General features: G+C 42.6%; 1 protein-coding gene across 1 annotated transcript in view; it reads left to right on the top strand.

Moving 5' to 3' along the window:
* Window positions 1–16,422, top strand: part of cubn (cubilin) — a 209,237-nt gene that overhangs the window by 86,587 nt on the left and 106,228 nt on the right. The window contains exons 20-22 of the mRNA XM_033039905.1: window positions 5,499–5,680; window positions 10,776–10,932; window positions 11,015–11,131. Coding sequence (XP_032895796.1) covers window positions 5,499–5,680; window positions 10,776–10,932; window positions 11,015–11,131 — 456 coding nt within the window. The remainder of the gene's footprint in view (window positions 1–5,498; window positions 5,681–10,775; window positions 10,933–11,014; window positions 11,132–16,422) is intronic.

Below are 16,422 nucleotides of genomic sequence, written 5' to 3'. Positions count from 1 at the left end.
TAATTTTCAGTAAAAATCTGCATTACCATGCACAAACTTGTCTGGACCTTGTAGCCTCACGGCATAGGTTTAGGGTTTGTATGTTTATTAACTTTCTAACTGTCATGACGAGGGAGTTTCTTAATGGAAACTCCTTTTCTTAGCTCCAGTCTGAAGATTGCTTGATCAACAATACTGGTTGGATGCAAAGTAATAAAGGGCGTGTCCCACTTACGCGACTTTTTCGGCGAATGCCGGCACCTGTCAAAGGTCACCGAAAATGTTCAACATGTTGAAAATTCAGTGGCAACCAGAAAGATGCTATGACTCTTTGGAGACCTCTCACGACCATTGGAGACCTCTCATGACCATACAGGCGACCCCCCGCGAGTGACCTCTCACGACCATAGGAGACCTCTCACGGCCTGTATGGTCGTGAGAGGTCTCCTATGGTTGTGAGAGGTCTCCAAAGAGTCATAGCATCTTTCTGGTCGCCGCTGAATTTTCAAGTCGCCTGTAAAGGTCGCGTAAGTGGGACAGGCCCTTTTAGGATCGCTGTACTTTGTCTAAACAATGGAATAGACTTCCTGGTCCCAACAAAGCAATGCCTCAGGCTTTCTTGTCAAAAAATAGTTGCTATTTCAGAAGGTTTGGGGTATGTTCATTCACGTGACCATTAGGTTGAGATTTGGGTGGTTTCCAAGCCTGGCTATTTCACTCTGCCATATTATTAGCTGTTACCCTAAACTTCCTAGGTGTTGTATATTGAAATTTACCCCATTAAAGTCCAGGGTCTTTGAATGTTCTCATTCACTGTGTTCATCATGTAAGTTTTCCAGCTCAGCAATGCTTTGAATAGTGCTGCAAGAAGTGCAACAGAATGCCATTTTAATGTGAATATCTTCTGGAAAAAGTGTTTGCTAATATCTCTCAGTTTAAACAAGCAACAAATTAAATATGTCAAAATATATTTTTGTGGTATTCCTAGGATGAAAATAAGCTGGTTATTGGCTATATGAGTCAGTCTCCTACATATGGATTTCTCAATATTGATAAAATATTCTTTCATTATTACTCAAACCTGTTTCAAAATATAATTTGTTATTAATGCATTCAGAAAACCTCACAACTGTCTCTAATCCAAAGTCCTGCAATGCATTATTGATTGATTCTCGTTAAAATGAACCACACAAAAGGTCAAGAGTGTTTAATTGTCATACGTACCCCGAAACGGAACAATTAAATTCTTACTTGCAGCAACATAGAAACATAGAAAATAGGTGCAGGAGTAGGCCATTCGGCCCTTCGAGCCTGCACGCCATTCAATATGATCATGGCTGATCATCCGACTCAGTATCCTGTACCTGCCTTCTCTCCATACCCCCTGATCCCTTTAGCCACAAGGGCCACATCCAACTCTCTATTAAATATAGCCGATGAACTGGCCTCAACTACCTTCTGTGGCTGAGAATTCCAGAGATTCACCACTCTCTGTGTGAAAAATGTTTTTCTCATCTCGGTCCTAAAAGATTTCCCCCTTACCCTTAAACTGTGACCCCTTGTTCTGGACTTCCCCAACATCAGGAACAATCTTCCTGCATCTAGCCTGTCCAACCCCTTAAGAATTTTGTAAGTTTCTATAAGATCCCCTCTCAATCTTCTAAATTCTAGCGAGTACAAGCCGAGTCTATCCAGTCTTTCTTCATATGAAAGTCCTGACATCCCAGGAATCAGTCTGGTGAACCTTCTCTGTACTCCCTCTATGGCAAGAATGTCTTTCCTCAGATTAGGAGACCAAAACTGTACGCAATACCCCAGGTATAGTCTCACCAAGACCCTGTACAACTGCAGTAGAACCTCCCTGCTCCTATACTCAAATCCTTTTGCTATGAATGCTAACATACCATAACATAACAGGTCTGTACACAGTACTCAAAAGGTGAATAGATTTAAAAAAACAATATTAGTCGAAATGAAAACAAAAGCCCAAAGTCCCTACTGCAAACGAGAGTTTGTAGTTTGTCGTTTAATTGGTGCTTGTAGTGTTCAGTAGCTTGATAGTTATTGGGAAAAGCTGTTCCTGAACCTGAAGGTCACAGTTTCAACTCTATTTTTAATTCGCTGACCACCGTTGTTGGACGAATTACGGGTATTGATGAGACAGAATATAGAGGGAGACCAATGGTTTCATTGAATGGTGCCAGAACAGCAACCTTGATCTCAACGTCATTGGACCAAGGAGCTGATTGTTGACTTTAGAAGAAGAAGGCCAAAGTTCCACAAACCTGCTTCATTGACGAACCAATGATGGAGAGAGGCAACAACTTCAAGTTCCTGGGCATTCATATCTCTGAAGATCTGTCCTGGACCCAGCACATTCATGTAGTCATGAAGAAAATCCACCAATGCCTCTACTTCTCTAGAAGATTGAGGAGATTCAGTATGTCGACAAATACTCTCTTGAACCTCTGCAGGTATACGGTAGAGAGCATATTGACTGGTGGCGTCACAGACTGGTTTGGCAACTTGAACATCCAGGAATTAAGGAGATTACAAAAAGTGGTGGACACTGCGTCCATCACGGCTACCGATCACCCCACCATTGAAAGGATCGAAAGGCGGCGATGTCTCAAAAAGGCAGCCAGCATCATCAAGAACCCACATACCCTGGCCATACTCTCATTTCAGTCCTGACATCCGGAAGAAGGTATAAGATTCTGAAAACTGTGACCTTCAGGTTCAGGAACAGTTTTTCCTAATAACTATCAAGCCATTGAACACTGCAAGCACCAATTAAACTACAATAGTTTGTAGTTTGTAGTTTGTAATGTTCAGTAGCTTGATACATTATAGACTACAGTTCAGTAGTCTGATAATAGTGGGGAAGAAACTGTTTCTGAACCTGTTGGCACATACTCTCAAGCTTCTGTATCTTCTGCTTGATGGGAGAAGAGGGAATGACCAGGGTGTAAGTGGTTCTTGATTATGTTGGCTGTTTTTCTGAGACAGAATAAAGTGTACATGGAGTCGCTGAGGGAAGGCTCGGTTTGTGTGTTGGATTGGGCTGCATCCATAACTCCCTGGGATTTCTTGTGGTTTTGGGCAGAGCAGTTTCCTAACCAAGTTATGATGAATCCCAATATAATGCTTTTTATGGTACATTGATAGAAATTGGTAAAAGTTGTTGGATATGCCGAATTTTTGAAGATTTTTGGTTATAAAAATATTCTCTGAGACTGGTATGTTTTCTTGGCCACAGCATTAATGTGGTTGGATCAAGACGAATATCAAGGCCCAGGAACATGTAGTCCTCAACCATCTCCACTTCAGCACCATTAATGATGACGAGGGCCTACATACCACCCTGTTTTTTGGTCAATGACTAGTTCCTTCGTCTTGCTGACATAGAGGGAGAGGTTGTTGTCTTGACACCACTCTCGATTTCCTTCCTGAATTCTGTCTCATTGTTATTCAAGATCTGACTCAGTCTGGTAATATCATGTGTAAACCTTTAAATTGAGTTAGAGCAGAATTTGACCACGCAATCTTGAGTATCTAGGGAGTATCATAAGATGCTGAGAAAGCGGGACACCGGTGCTGAAGATTATCAGGGAGGATTCTTTGTAGCCTATCCTCACATTGTGGTCTAAAGTTCAGGAAGTCACAGGTCTAGTTGCAAAAGGGGAGTAGTGCAACATTTATCTTTCAGTTCAACAAATTAGATCTAAATTATTCACTTTATAACTTTGCAATGTGAGTTTAATCTTTATCTAGTTCTTTAATTGCAAGCTGCGTTTTGTACTCTAAGACGTCAGCAAAGTTTTTCTACATTTCTTTATTTTTCCCTGATGGACAGACAACTACATTTTTACTCGGTGTTCTTTCCACTAACGTTTGCCAGCCCTATAAAGTATTGCTCAGGAGTTTGGAATGCTGACTTTAACATTAAAGTCAATGGAACTAATAAAGCAGAAGGGAATAGAAGCCAGACTAAATCCACAGGCTTTATGCAAATATCCTTGGGCTAAGCTTCAAATAATATCTATTCAGTAAACACAGAATCTCTCCATATCACCTCTATGAATGAATGCACATTTAGATTATCAGTCCAGCAACAAGAGTCAACAAAAAGTAGTTGGAAATTAACTGCTTAGTACAAAAATCCGTTTTTTTGTTTATCATGTATTTGCTTTGAGAACGGATACTAATTTTATATTTGCTTATTTTCCTCATTCAGTACTTCTCAGATAGAAGATGATAACAAAAGAGACTACGTATACTGGAATCCATAACAAAAAAAAAATAGAACCCTAGAATAGTACTGATGCAGAGTTGAGACTTAAAATGTTGACTTACCGCTTTTTGCCCCCACTGATGTGCTTGACCTGCTGAGCTCTTCCAGCATTCTACTTTTTTTAAATTATCAGATAGGAGTGCATCAGTTATCAAGAAGTTTGTGATATCAGTTCATCTCTTGTATTGTTCAGTTATATGGTGATCTACTGTAGATGTTAATTCAGTACAATTCAGAACTATGGAACAAACTGCCAGAGGAGGTGGTTGAGGCAGGTACTATCCCAACGTTTAAGCAGCATTTAGATAGGTACATGTATAGGATTGGTTTAGAGGGATATGGGCCAAATGCAAGCAGGTGGGACTACTGTAGATGGGCATGTTGGTCAGTGTGGGCAAGTTGGACCGAAGGGCCTGTTCTGCTTTGTATGGCTCTATGACAATTGGGCCAATTATGTTGCAACGCCCTACCCACCAAACAACTTAGTGGTGATCCAGCACAGGAAATCATATCACTGTTCAAATTAAGACATGTTCAAATCCCAATGGAAGAGCTTTCAATGCCACCTGGCACAGAGGTGATTGGCATTGATACAAGGATTGTATTGCTACACTGCCCAGCATGATTTTATTTTAATATTAACAAACAATATCATAAATGTATGGTTGAACTTGGCTTGAGCAAGGAAATAAACTTATCTTTGCTTCAGTAGTGATTCCTGAAACATTGATAATTGAGGGCTTGACAATAGTAATAACATTGATATTCAATGGTGAGTGACCAGATCACTCTTTATGTGGGTGATCATTGTCATTTGTGGTACCAATCAATATAACTTGCCTCATACCAGCGCATGTCTGAATATTGTCTTGGGCCTACCACACATAGGCTTCATTTGCCGAAGCAACATGAGTGGAATTGAAATTAATCTAATTGCCAGCAAACATCTTACTCCCAACCTTACGATGAAAGGACTGTGATTGTTGAAGCAGCTGGAGATGATTGGAGTCCACGATGACTCATTCCCATAACCACAAACAACTTTGTGTGATGTGCTACTTTAATCACTCAAATCCTTTCCCTTTGATGCCCATTCGTTATGTTTTACCGGTGTTTATTGATGCCATATTCAGTGAAATTCTGTTTTAATGCAGTAGGAAGCTACTTGCACCTCACTTCTAGAATTTGACTCAAATTCTCATTTTCAATCATTATGCTTTTTCAGGTTGTGGTGGAATTGTTACAGCCCCAACAGGAGAGATCCACTCACCAAACTACCCAAATCCTTATAGGATTAATGTGGATTGTTCTTGGGTCATCAGTGTTGATACGCACTACAGCATCTTCATTCACTTCTTGGACTTTGATCTTGCACATCAGCAATCATGTGATTCTGAATATTTAGCCGTAAGTATGAAAAAAAAAACAATATCATCATAAGGGAGTTTGGAAATGGCTCAAAAAGAGTGTTAGTGTTTGTTATTTTTTAAGTTGAAGTCAGGAGTATTTTATTGTCATATGTCCCAGATAGAACAAAGGCATTCTTACTTGCAACAGCACCACAGCATATTGTCATATATATGGTCAGCATATTGATCAGCATATTCTGTATTACATATAGAACATAAAACAGTACAGGTTAATTTATTTCTGCCTGTATTTCATCCACATCTCTCCATTCCCTGCATATCCATGTTCGATGCTAAAAGCCTATGAAACACCACAATTGTATGTGCTTCCATTACCTGCCCTGGCAGATTATGCTTGGCACCCATCACGCTTTTTGTAAAAAAATCTTGTCCTACACATTTCCTTTAAACTTTTCTCCTCTGCCATTAAAGCCATACTCACCAGTCTTTAACATTTCCACCCTGGGAATAAAGTTCTGACTGTCTATCCATCTGTGCCTCTCGAAATTATATATATATATATTGTTTGCAGTTTGCATCTGCAGTTTCTGTGTCATCAGGTCATAAGGCGCCGACCTGTAGGGGGTATGGCTGCCTAGCCTGCAGCTGTCTGTTTTTCATTTATTTTTTCTTATTTTTAGTTAGTTTAGTGTTTTGTTTTTAAGGAGTTCTAGCTTTTTTATGTGTGGGGGAGGGGGGGGAAGGGGGAAACTAATTTTCAGGGTCCCTACCTGGTCGGAGATGCAGCTTTTCTCCGGGCTGCACTTTCGACCCGTCCTCGCGGCCTACCAGCGGGCCTGGAGCGGCATTTCCTGAGGGGACCGCCCGGAGCCTCGGCATCGGCAGCGGCGGCATCGGCGGCGGCTGCGGAGCTGCGGGTCCGAGGAGCGAGGGGACCGCCCGGAGCCTCGGCATCGGCGGCACCGGCATCGGCGGCGGCGGCACCGGCATCGGCGGCGGCGGCGGTGGCACCAGCATCGGCGGCGGCGGAGCTGCGGGTGTGAGGACGGCGGTGCAGCGCTGGAGCGCCATTGCGGGGCGGGCCTGGGTCGCTGAGCTGGAACTCCGGTGAGCTGGGACTGGCGTTAAAAACATCACGGAGCTACGGGCGGCGGCGCTGAACTTACATCGGGAGCCTGGGATCTCGCGACGAGATCGCCAGTTGAGCTCCATTGTCGGCTCCGGAAGCCACGGTCTCGAGTAGGGAGGCGGCCGTTCCAGGGTTCCCATGCCGCTGAGAGGACTCTCCCGATGCCGGAATATCATCACCCGGCGAGGACGGCCTGGAACATTGGGCCTCCATAGAGGCAACTGTGGAGGCCTCAATAGGCCCGACTATGGGTGGACATTGGGGATGGGACTGGACTTTGTGCCTTCCCCCATAATGGGAACCATTGTGGGGGGATGTTTTTATGTTAAAGCTATTTATTATTGTTATGTTTGTATTCTTTTTTATGTGCTGCATTGGCAAAAAGAATTTCACTACATCTAGGTGTATGTGACAATAAATCAACCTTTGAACCTTTGATCTGAAAAGTTTTAATGACAGATTATCAACTTGTAATGTTAGTTCTGAAGCATCGGAGGCTGAGGGGTGACCCTATATAGCTATATATAGGATCACCCCTCAGCCTCCGATGCTTCAGAACTAACATTACAAGTTGATAATCTGTCGTTAAAACTTTTCAGATGACCCAGAAACTGCAGATGCCGGAATCCTGAGCCAATCCTTGAGGGCGGAAGGACCTGTTCCTGTGCTGTACTTTTCTATGTCTATGAATTCAGCAGGTCGGGCAACATCTGGAGGGAATGGGCATAAGATGTTTTGGGTTGGAATCCTTCTTCAGACTGGGCCAGTGGTTTGAGGTCAGTCCAAAAAAGGGTCTGAACCTGAGAAATCATCTCTCTGTTCCCTACACAGATGCTACACTGATCTGCGCATTCCTCCAGCATATTGTTTTATGCATTGAAACTTTTGATTCAGGTGATTTTTTTTTCCCTCTGTTTCCATCTTCAAGATGCTTCATGACCTGCTGGGCATTTCTTGTGTTTCTGTTCCAGATGTCCAACAACCGGAGAATATACTTTCTGTGTCATAAATTAAACTGTAATATTTTGTGCTAATTGGGGATAGATTTAGAATGGCTTAACCTGTTTAATTTAATTTTTCTAGTTAAGCAATAGTGGGTGTAAATTTCAGCTTTGATGCCGGCATGTTAATAATCAGTAAAATCAGGTTTGCAAATTCCTGGCATTTGTTCAAGTGCTGAAGCAGAGACTCTCCCTTTTTGTTTCTGTCGAGCAAAGAAACGTCTTACATTTGCTTTGTGTTATACCTGACCTTAGATTGTTTTATTCTAATGGGTACAAAAGCTGGGGAAAAAAAGATCAATTATTGTGCTGGCAATTCTCACCCTCATTATCACTAAATCACCTCCTCCCCCCAAAATTAAATTAAGAAATATCCTCAATGCTAATTTTCAGAAAGAGTAAGGATACCTAGTGATCACATAGTTTGCCAGAAATGAAATGGGTGTAATTTAAACCTGGTCTTATACTGTTTAGAACATTGTATGCTCCTTATTTATATATTTTGGCCTGCATTCGAAATTAGTGCAGTATACATAAACATGGGGTTGAGTACTTTCCCTTCCACCCGATACCCCCCCCCCCCAAACCCTCCCAATTCTACTACCCCCCCTACTGCCCACCACTACCCATACCTACCCCCTCTCCCCCCACCCCCACCCCATTTCCTTTATTTTAGCTCAAATATGTCAATGTGTCAGTTTTGCCAGTTTCCTCTCAGCATTCTGTCGCTTTTGTTTAAGGTTAAGCCAGGCTAATATATACTATGGAAATACTTGCACTTAACTCTTGAAAACTCAAGATAAAGAATTGTGGCAGATCCTTAGAAACGTAAAACAGGAAGTTTCTCTGGAAATGATTATAGAGACTGCATCCTCTAAGCCTGTTTTTCAGCACAGTGTTAATTATATCTACAAATGGAAAATTAAGTTTTTCACACAGCAGCATCCTGTTTGTTAAAACATATAGCAGGGTTATTGATTTTATTTTGCTGTTCCAAATGATCAGCACACAGTGAAGCAGGCAGCCTGATGAAATCGAGGTTGAGAAGATCACATGGTTGATAAGGAGTCTTCAGGCATTCTCCATTGATACTATTTTTGAATCAATGGCACAGCTGCAGAGTGCCAGAGGGACTCACAAAAAGGAGGGCAAACAGGCCAGATTATCTTAAATTTATTTGTACCATGTGTCAGGAGTTTCCTCCATGCACATAAAAGGCAATGTGGTCACTGGAAATCAATCTTAAGTATCAGAACCACATGTTCATTTGGTAGCTTAGCACATTTAACTCCAACTGATGAACAGCATGTGCCTTTTTATGGGATCATATTTTTTTAAATCTGTGCAGCATTTTGTATATAATAACAATTTGGAGGTAGAATTAATTGGAAGCTAAATGCTGTTTGAAGACCTCTACAATAATAGAAATGTAAAGAAACCTGAAAATATTATAATGAACAGCAGTATTTTCGTCACATAACCCTGGCTATCTACATGTTTGATGTGAGTTGTTGCAACTAACATTACCATTTTAAGGTAAGTGAGCTAATCTAACCAATTGGCAATTATGGGCTCAATAGGTAGACTTTCACTCTTATTAAGTATAATTAAGTATAATTAAAGATTACATATTTTGCTGTTTTCCCTTTTCAGAAAAGTAGTCCTTGTTGTCGGATTTGCTATCGTGCAAACCATTAAGTGCGGGAGGAACTCAGCGGGTCAGGCAGCACTTGTGGAGGGAATGGACAGGCAATGGAACACTTTTCATTCCTTCCTCCACAGATGCTGCCTGACTCGGAGGGAAATACATCATTTCTCAAATTAAAATAATCAAAATTAGCATAATAATCTTGCCAAATGCAGTTGGAGTTGCGGTTGGAGAAAAAAACTCACTGCTTTTATGGTGCATTCTCTTTGCACATAAAGGCCAAAATCCTCTGCACCCTTGGAAAAGAGGCTAATGTTGAAAATAATTTGTAGGATAATTACTCTTCCAACAATCTGCATGATGAGCATCCAAACGGAATCAGTGTGTGGCAGTTATAAAATGAGCGTAATCTTTCTGTCTGCTTTTGGAATGCAATGAAGAGGTTTTACAGTGTGTTGAGCAAGAGATGGAATTGCTGGCAGCAATCTGTTTTGTATTCTCGTTCAAGGATATAATTTGTAGCACTCCCTTGCTGGGCCTCTAGAACCCTGATATGTCTGTACCAAATTAAATGAAAGCACTCTTTTCTTAAGTAGTTTGCATTGCAATTGAGTGTCAGGTTTAATATACAAATTTGTTTAATATACAAATTGAAAATTTGAGCAAACAACAATGTGCTGGAGGGCCAGGAGGTCAAACAGCAGCTGTGAAGAGAATGGACAAAGAATATATTGCAAGTGATAGGGGATGAAATATTATTTTGTCAGAAATCCAATTAAAGATTTCTGAAACCGAAAGGATAGAGTCATACAGCGTGGAAACAGGACATTCGGCTCAACTTGCCCACACCGACCAATATGTCCCATCTACACTAGTCCCACCTGCTTGCATTTTTGAACATGTTTGACAGTGAAATGGTATGCCTTAGTTGGCAGTCAATTTATTTTCTCTATTTTATCATGAGGGGCTTGTAGTCCATACGATGGCATTTGCATATGCACAGTTTTGCCACTGAGCAGAACCTCTCTATTGAGAATTAATCCCGTACCTTACAGAATGTTGACAGTTGAGGTTCTATATAGCTAATTTCAGACTAACAATTTAGATATGCAATGAGTATGGGCATCCCTTTCGCTGACGGCAAATTCTTGTCCTTCACTCAAATAACTTATCCCTGTACTATTCTGAGCTGTAAAGGCAAAGGGGGAAAGTTTAAAGGAAATGTGGGGCAAATGTATTTACATGGAGTTATAGGTGGCTGGAGCACACTGTCAGGAGTGGTGGTGGAAGCAGATATTATATTACCTATTGTAATCCATTCTAATCTCTGTAGTTGCTGTTGCTGCCTTTCTAGGTTTATGATGGTTCAAACGAAGCATCGCCTTTGTTGAGGAAGCTGTGTGGAAGCAAAGATCCAGAAGCGATCACCACCAGTCACAATGTAGTCTACATACATTTCCACTCACTAAACAGTTTTGACCATAGAGGGTTCAGACTGGGGTTTAATCAAGGCAAGTCAAATTAAAGTTTTGTTTTAGTATTAACAAAATTTCACTCGGAATGCTCTGCTTTCATGTTGCATTTTATTTACAGTGTGTGGGTCGTATATTGTTACTGATAATAACGGTGGAGCTATTACATCACCTCTATATCCCAACAACTATTCAAACAATCAGAACTGCACCTGGACAATTCGAGCCCAGAAACCATGTACGTAACTCTATGATTGCTGTCAATTTCCTGTGTTTTTTTGTAAATTTATTCATGTAATTTTCATTTGTGTGTTTCTTGAGTTTAGGAAATTAATCACCAGCTATGATTTGTTTGAGTTAACTATGCAAGTCCTAAAGGGCCTGTCCCACTGCGGCGACCTAATTGGCGAGTTTAGAAGAGTTTGCCTTCGACTCATACTCGCAGCATGGTTGACACGAGGTCCGAGGAGGTCTTTGTAACTCTCCTACATGCTCGAGAGTAGTCCCCGCGTACTCGAGGCCTCATCTAGGTCGCGACGAAAATGCCCGCGAGTAAAAAAAGGTTGCCATGGGAAAAAAATCGATATTTTTTCACGCGTAGGTTTAGTCGTGGTAGGTCGTAGCAGGTCGTAATGCTATCGTATGTTATCAAAGGCAATTGAAGGTAATTGAAGGTAGTCGAAGGTAAAGCTCGTTGAGAAAAAAAAGGTAAGTATACCGACCGGTAATGTTAAATGCCCGTTAAACTTTATTAAAAGTTGTCTGGCTTCTTAAAAGTGTCTCCACTCCTTCTCCCCCCCCTTCTCTCCCCCCTTCTCTCCCCCCTTCTCTCCCCCCTTCTCTCCCCCCTTCTCTCCCCCCTTCTCTCACCCCTTCTCTCACCCCTTCTCTCCCCCCTTCTCTCCCCCCTTTTCTCTCCCCTTCTCTCCCCTTCTCTCTCCCCCCCCCTCTCCGCACTCCCTAAAGGACTTACCGTAACAGTGCCAGCCGTCTTTCACCTTCCTGTTCATCGGGGGTGTGAATTTCAGACAGCGCTCCCCCGCTTTCCCTGGCCCCCGCCTTTGCGATGTGGTTGTGTGCAGACGGTCGATCCGGCTCGCGGTTTCATCGCTGACGGTCGATCCAGCTCGAGGTATTTCAGGCGAATGCCCTCGAGCTTGGAGGTCGAAGACAGTCGCTGAAAAGTCGCGTTAGTGGGACAGGCCCTTAAGCGTTATTTTTTTAACTAACTTCTTACAAAACAGAAGGAAGTCATCCAGTCCACTGGGGGCACACTGGCTCCCAGCAGAGCAATCTATTTCCTCTTTCCTTCCCCTGCAGCCCTGCAACTTATTCACTCTCTTGTGCCCATCATCTGCCCTCTGACATAATAACAGAAAATTCTGGAAATACTCAGCAGGTCAAGCCACATTTGTGAAAAGAGAAACAGAATAACTGTTTCAGGATAAAGACTCACATTTGATCCTCTTTGCCACTTACTTGGCCACACTTGGCTACATGGCCACAGAGAGATTGTGCTAAGTCTACATCTTGGTCAAAAACAAGTTGTGTTCTTGGGTCTGAGGCAGTGATGCTAACTGCAATACCTCCTTTACTTCAGCGCAGGAAGCCATGGACTGTTTTGCCTGTTGTTCTCCCGCTTTAGACAGATGCAAAATGCTGGAGTAACTCAGTGGGACAGGCAGCATCTCTGGAGAGAAGGAATGGGTGATGGTTCGCGTTGAGGCCCTTCAGGCGATATAATTAGACTAGACTAAGTGGGACCCGTTGGGTCCCAGCATCACACGGGAGGGCTGGTCACCAACGCAATATTCCACCTCTCCACCAATTCCAATATTGCTCGCCAGTGGGGGGGCTGTCTATTGCGCTAGTATGGGTGTTGCGGGCCGAGGGTACTGGTTTCCAGAGAGCTAGTATAGACATTGTGGGCCGAATGGATTCTTGGGCTGGCACCCAACAGTTGCAACGATTTTAAAAGCCAAGCCAAGGCAAACAATTGGGCTGCAGACACCCGACAACCAAAACTCATTTTGTGAACACAAACTTTTTTAAAAGGCTAGGCAAACAATTGGGCTGCAGCCACCCGACAACCAAAATTCATTTTGTGAACACAAACTTTTTAAAAAGGCGAGGCAAACAATTGGGCTGCAGACACCCGACAACCAAAATTGTTTTTGTGAACATAAACTTCTTAAAAAGGCGAGGCAAACAATTGGGCTGCAGCCACCTGACAACCAAAATTCATTTTGTGAACACAAACTTTAAATAAAAAGGCAAACAATTTGGCAGCAACCATATCGAGGGGACTCACCGTGGAGTAGACGTGCGTTCAGTGTTATTCACAGCTCAGAGAGCCGTGACCCTCTCACTTCCTGGGTCTGGCAGAGACTGAGTGAGGCACGACACTTCCGGGTTTTATAGTCCCTCCCCCCTGCCGCCAGCGGGTGCAGCAGAGAGAATGTAGAATTTAAAAAAAACATTATTATCTCTCTGATTTTTCACCGTTGGGAGAAATCCTCTGGTCCCGGAAGGCGGAGTGGGGCTCTGAGCAAGGTGGCCAAAAATGATGGCCGTAGGTGGCAGCGTTCTCTCGGAAATTGCAGCACAGTGGACCAAAAGCGGTCAAGATCAGACTTTTAGTAATATAGATAGATAGATGAACCCATTTGTTCTCACCAAGTCAGAGATATTAACTTTGACCACTTATCCCTTTCCCACCTTATTTGCTCCCGAAAACAAATATGTTTGTACTCCTTCACTATTCTGACCTATTTCACGTTTGACTATTTTCATACCTAAGTGGATCCAGCTTTTTCTGTTTTTATTGACGATAGATTTATATGATTTTCATATGGTCTCACCCAATCACAGACAGTCCCTTTGTTCTCTCTACTCCTCCCCTGCAACTTAAACCACCAAGATTATCCGGCTGTCACAAATACCGTTGGTGCCGTCTAAGAGAAGGTGATGAATATTGTTAATTATAGCTGGAGCAATGTTAACAGAACAATGTGACTAAGGCAGTGAGGGAGGAAATCCCATTGCTGGAATTGGGAAATGCAGAGCACCGCAGCTGCTGGAACTAAAAAATAACAGAGAATGCAGGAAATGTGCAGCAGATAAGGTAGATTAACTGAATTTAAATTCCACAGCTGCAACGATGGGATTTGAATTTTTGGAGAATTATTAGGACGGTACCAGTTTGGTAATTTAAGGACTGTTCCCTTGTTATTCTTGTAGTTTACATTGGGTATTGTCCCAGGACTGCCAGAAGCCTACTTTTACTGTTTATAAATATATGAATGTAGATTGCAAGCAATGTTGTAATTAATGAAAATTAAAACTGTTGTATATAGGTGACAGATTCAACGGGTGCAATGCCTTAGAATGTCAAAATCCTTACTCGGAGGAGGCACTTGTGTATCACCTATTAGCCCAGTCTAAATATTGTAGTGTAGGCATGAGCCCAGACATTTCCTGAGGAGTTTTGAAAGGAATTGTACTTTGGGCAATCCTCAGAATATCTTTCCATCTCTGATACGATTTTCTTTTCATTGCCAATCAGTGATCTATTAAACCTAAACCTCTACCTACTGACACTTCAGGCAAGCAAATTAAAATCATAAAACATAGAACAGTATGGCACTGGAACAGGCCCTTTGGCCCATGATACTTGTGCCAAACATGCTGCCAGCTTAAACTAATCCTGGGGGGCTAGTAGAATCAAGGGATATGGGGAGAAGGCAGGCACGGGTTATTGATTGGGGACGATCAGCCATGATCACAATGAATGGCTGTGCTGGCTCGAAAGGCCGAATGGCCTCCTCCTGCATTTATTTTCTATGTTTTTAATCCCTTCTGCTTGTACGTGTTCCATATCGCTCCATTCCCTGCACATTCACGTGTCCATAAGATATAGTAGCAGAATTAGACCATTCAGCCCATTGAATCTACACCACCATTCAATTATGGCTGATCTAGTTTTCCCTCTCAAGCCCATTCTCCTGCCTTCTGTTTATCTAAAAGCCTCTTGAGCACCACTCTCGTAACTTCTTGTCCCTCAATCAATGGAAGCACATTCTAGGCACCTACAACTCTGTGTAAAAAAAACTATTCCCTTCATGTCTCAAGAGTCGAGAGTATTTTATTGTCACATGTCCCAAAACGGAACAATGAAATTCTTACTTGCTGCAGCACAACAGCTACAGTGCATTCAGAAAGTATTCAGACCCCTTCACTTTTCCCCACGTTTTATTACATTACAGCCTTATTCTAAAATGGATTATATTATTTTTTTTAATCATCGATCTATAAACAATACCCCATAATATAAATGCGAAAACAGGTGTTTAGAAATATTTGCAAAGTAATTAAAAATAAATAACTGAAAGATCACATTTACATAAGTATTCAGACCCTTTACTCAGTACTTTGTTGAGGCACCATTCAAGCTCTGTCAGGTCCGATGGGGAGCGTCGATGCACAGCTATTTTCAGGTCCCTCCAGAGATATTCGATCAGGTTCAAGTCCGGGCTCTGGCTGGGCCACTCAAGGACATTCACAGACTTGTCACGAAGCCACTCCTGTTTGTCTTGGCTGTGTGCTTAGGGTCATTGTCTTGTTGGAAGGTAAACCTCTGCCCCAGTCTGAGGTCCTGAATGCTCTGGAGCAGGTTTTCATCAAGGATCTCTCTGTGCTTTGCTCAGTTCATCTTTCCCTCGATCCTGAGTTGTCTCCCAGCTCCTGCCGCTGTAAAACATCCCCACAACATGATGCTGCCACCACCATGCTTCACCGTTGGTATGGTATTGGCCAGGTGATGAGCGGTGCCTAGTTTCCTCCAGACGTGACACTTGGCATTCAGGCCAAAAGGTTCAATCATGGTTTCATCAGACCAGAGAATCTTGTTTAGTTTCCTTTTTGCAAACTCCAAGCGGGCTGTCATGTGCCTTTTACTGAGGAGTGGCTTCCATCAGGCCACTCTACCATAATGGCTTGAATGGTGGAGTGCTGCAGAAACGTCCTTCTGGAAGTTTCTCCCATCTCCACAGAGAAACTCTGGAGCTCTGTCAGAGTGACCATCGGGTTCTTGGTCAACTCCCTGACGAAGGCCCTTCTCCCCCGATTGCTCAGTTTGGCCAGGCGGCCAGCTCTATGAAGAGTCCTGGTGATTTCAAAGTTCTTCCATTTAAGAATGACGGAGGCCACTGTGCTCTTCGGGACCTGCAATGCTGCAGAAATTGTTTCATACCCTTCCCCAGATCTGTGTCTCGACACAATCCTGTCTCAGAGATCAACAGGCAATTCCTTCGTCTTCATGACTTGGTTTTTGCTCAACATGCACTGTCAACTACGGGATCTTATATAGACGGGTGTGCTTTTCCAAATCATGTACAATCAATTTAATTTACCACTGGTGGACTCCAAGTTGTAGAAACATCTCATGGATAATCAATGGAAACAGGATGCTTGATTTTGAGTGTCATAGCTAAGGGTCTGAATACCTATGTAAATGTGATATTTCAGTTA

This window comes from Amblyraja radiata, chromosome 2 (genome assembly GCF_010909765.2).
Source record: "Amblyraja radiata isolate CabotCenter1 chromosome 2, sAmbRad1.1.pri, whole genome shotgun sequence".
NCBI lineage: Eukaryota > Metazoa > Chordata > Chondrichthyes > Rajiformes > Rajidae > Amblyraja > Amblyraja radiata.
The sequence above is the reverse complement of the archived record's forward strand: the minus strand, read 5'-3'. Positions and strand labels throughout refer to the sequence as shown.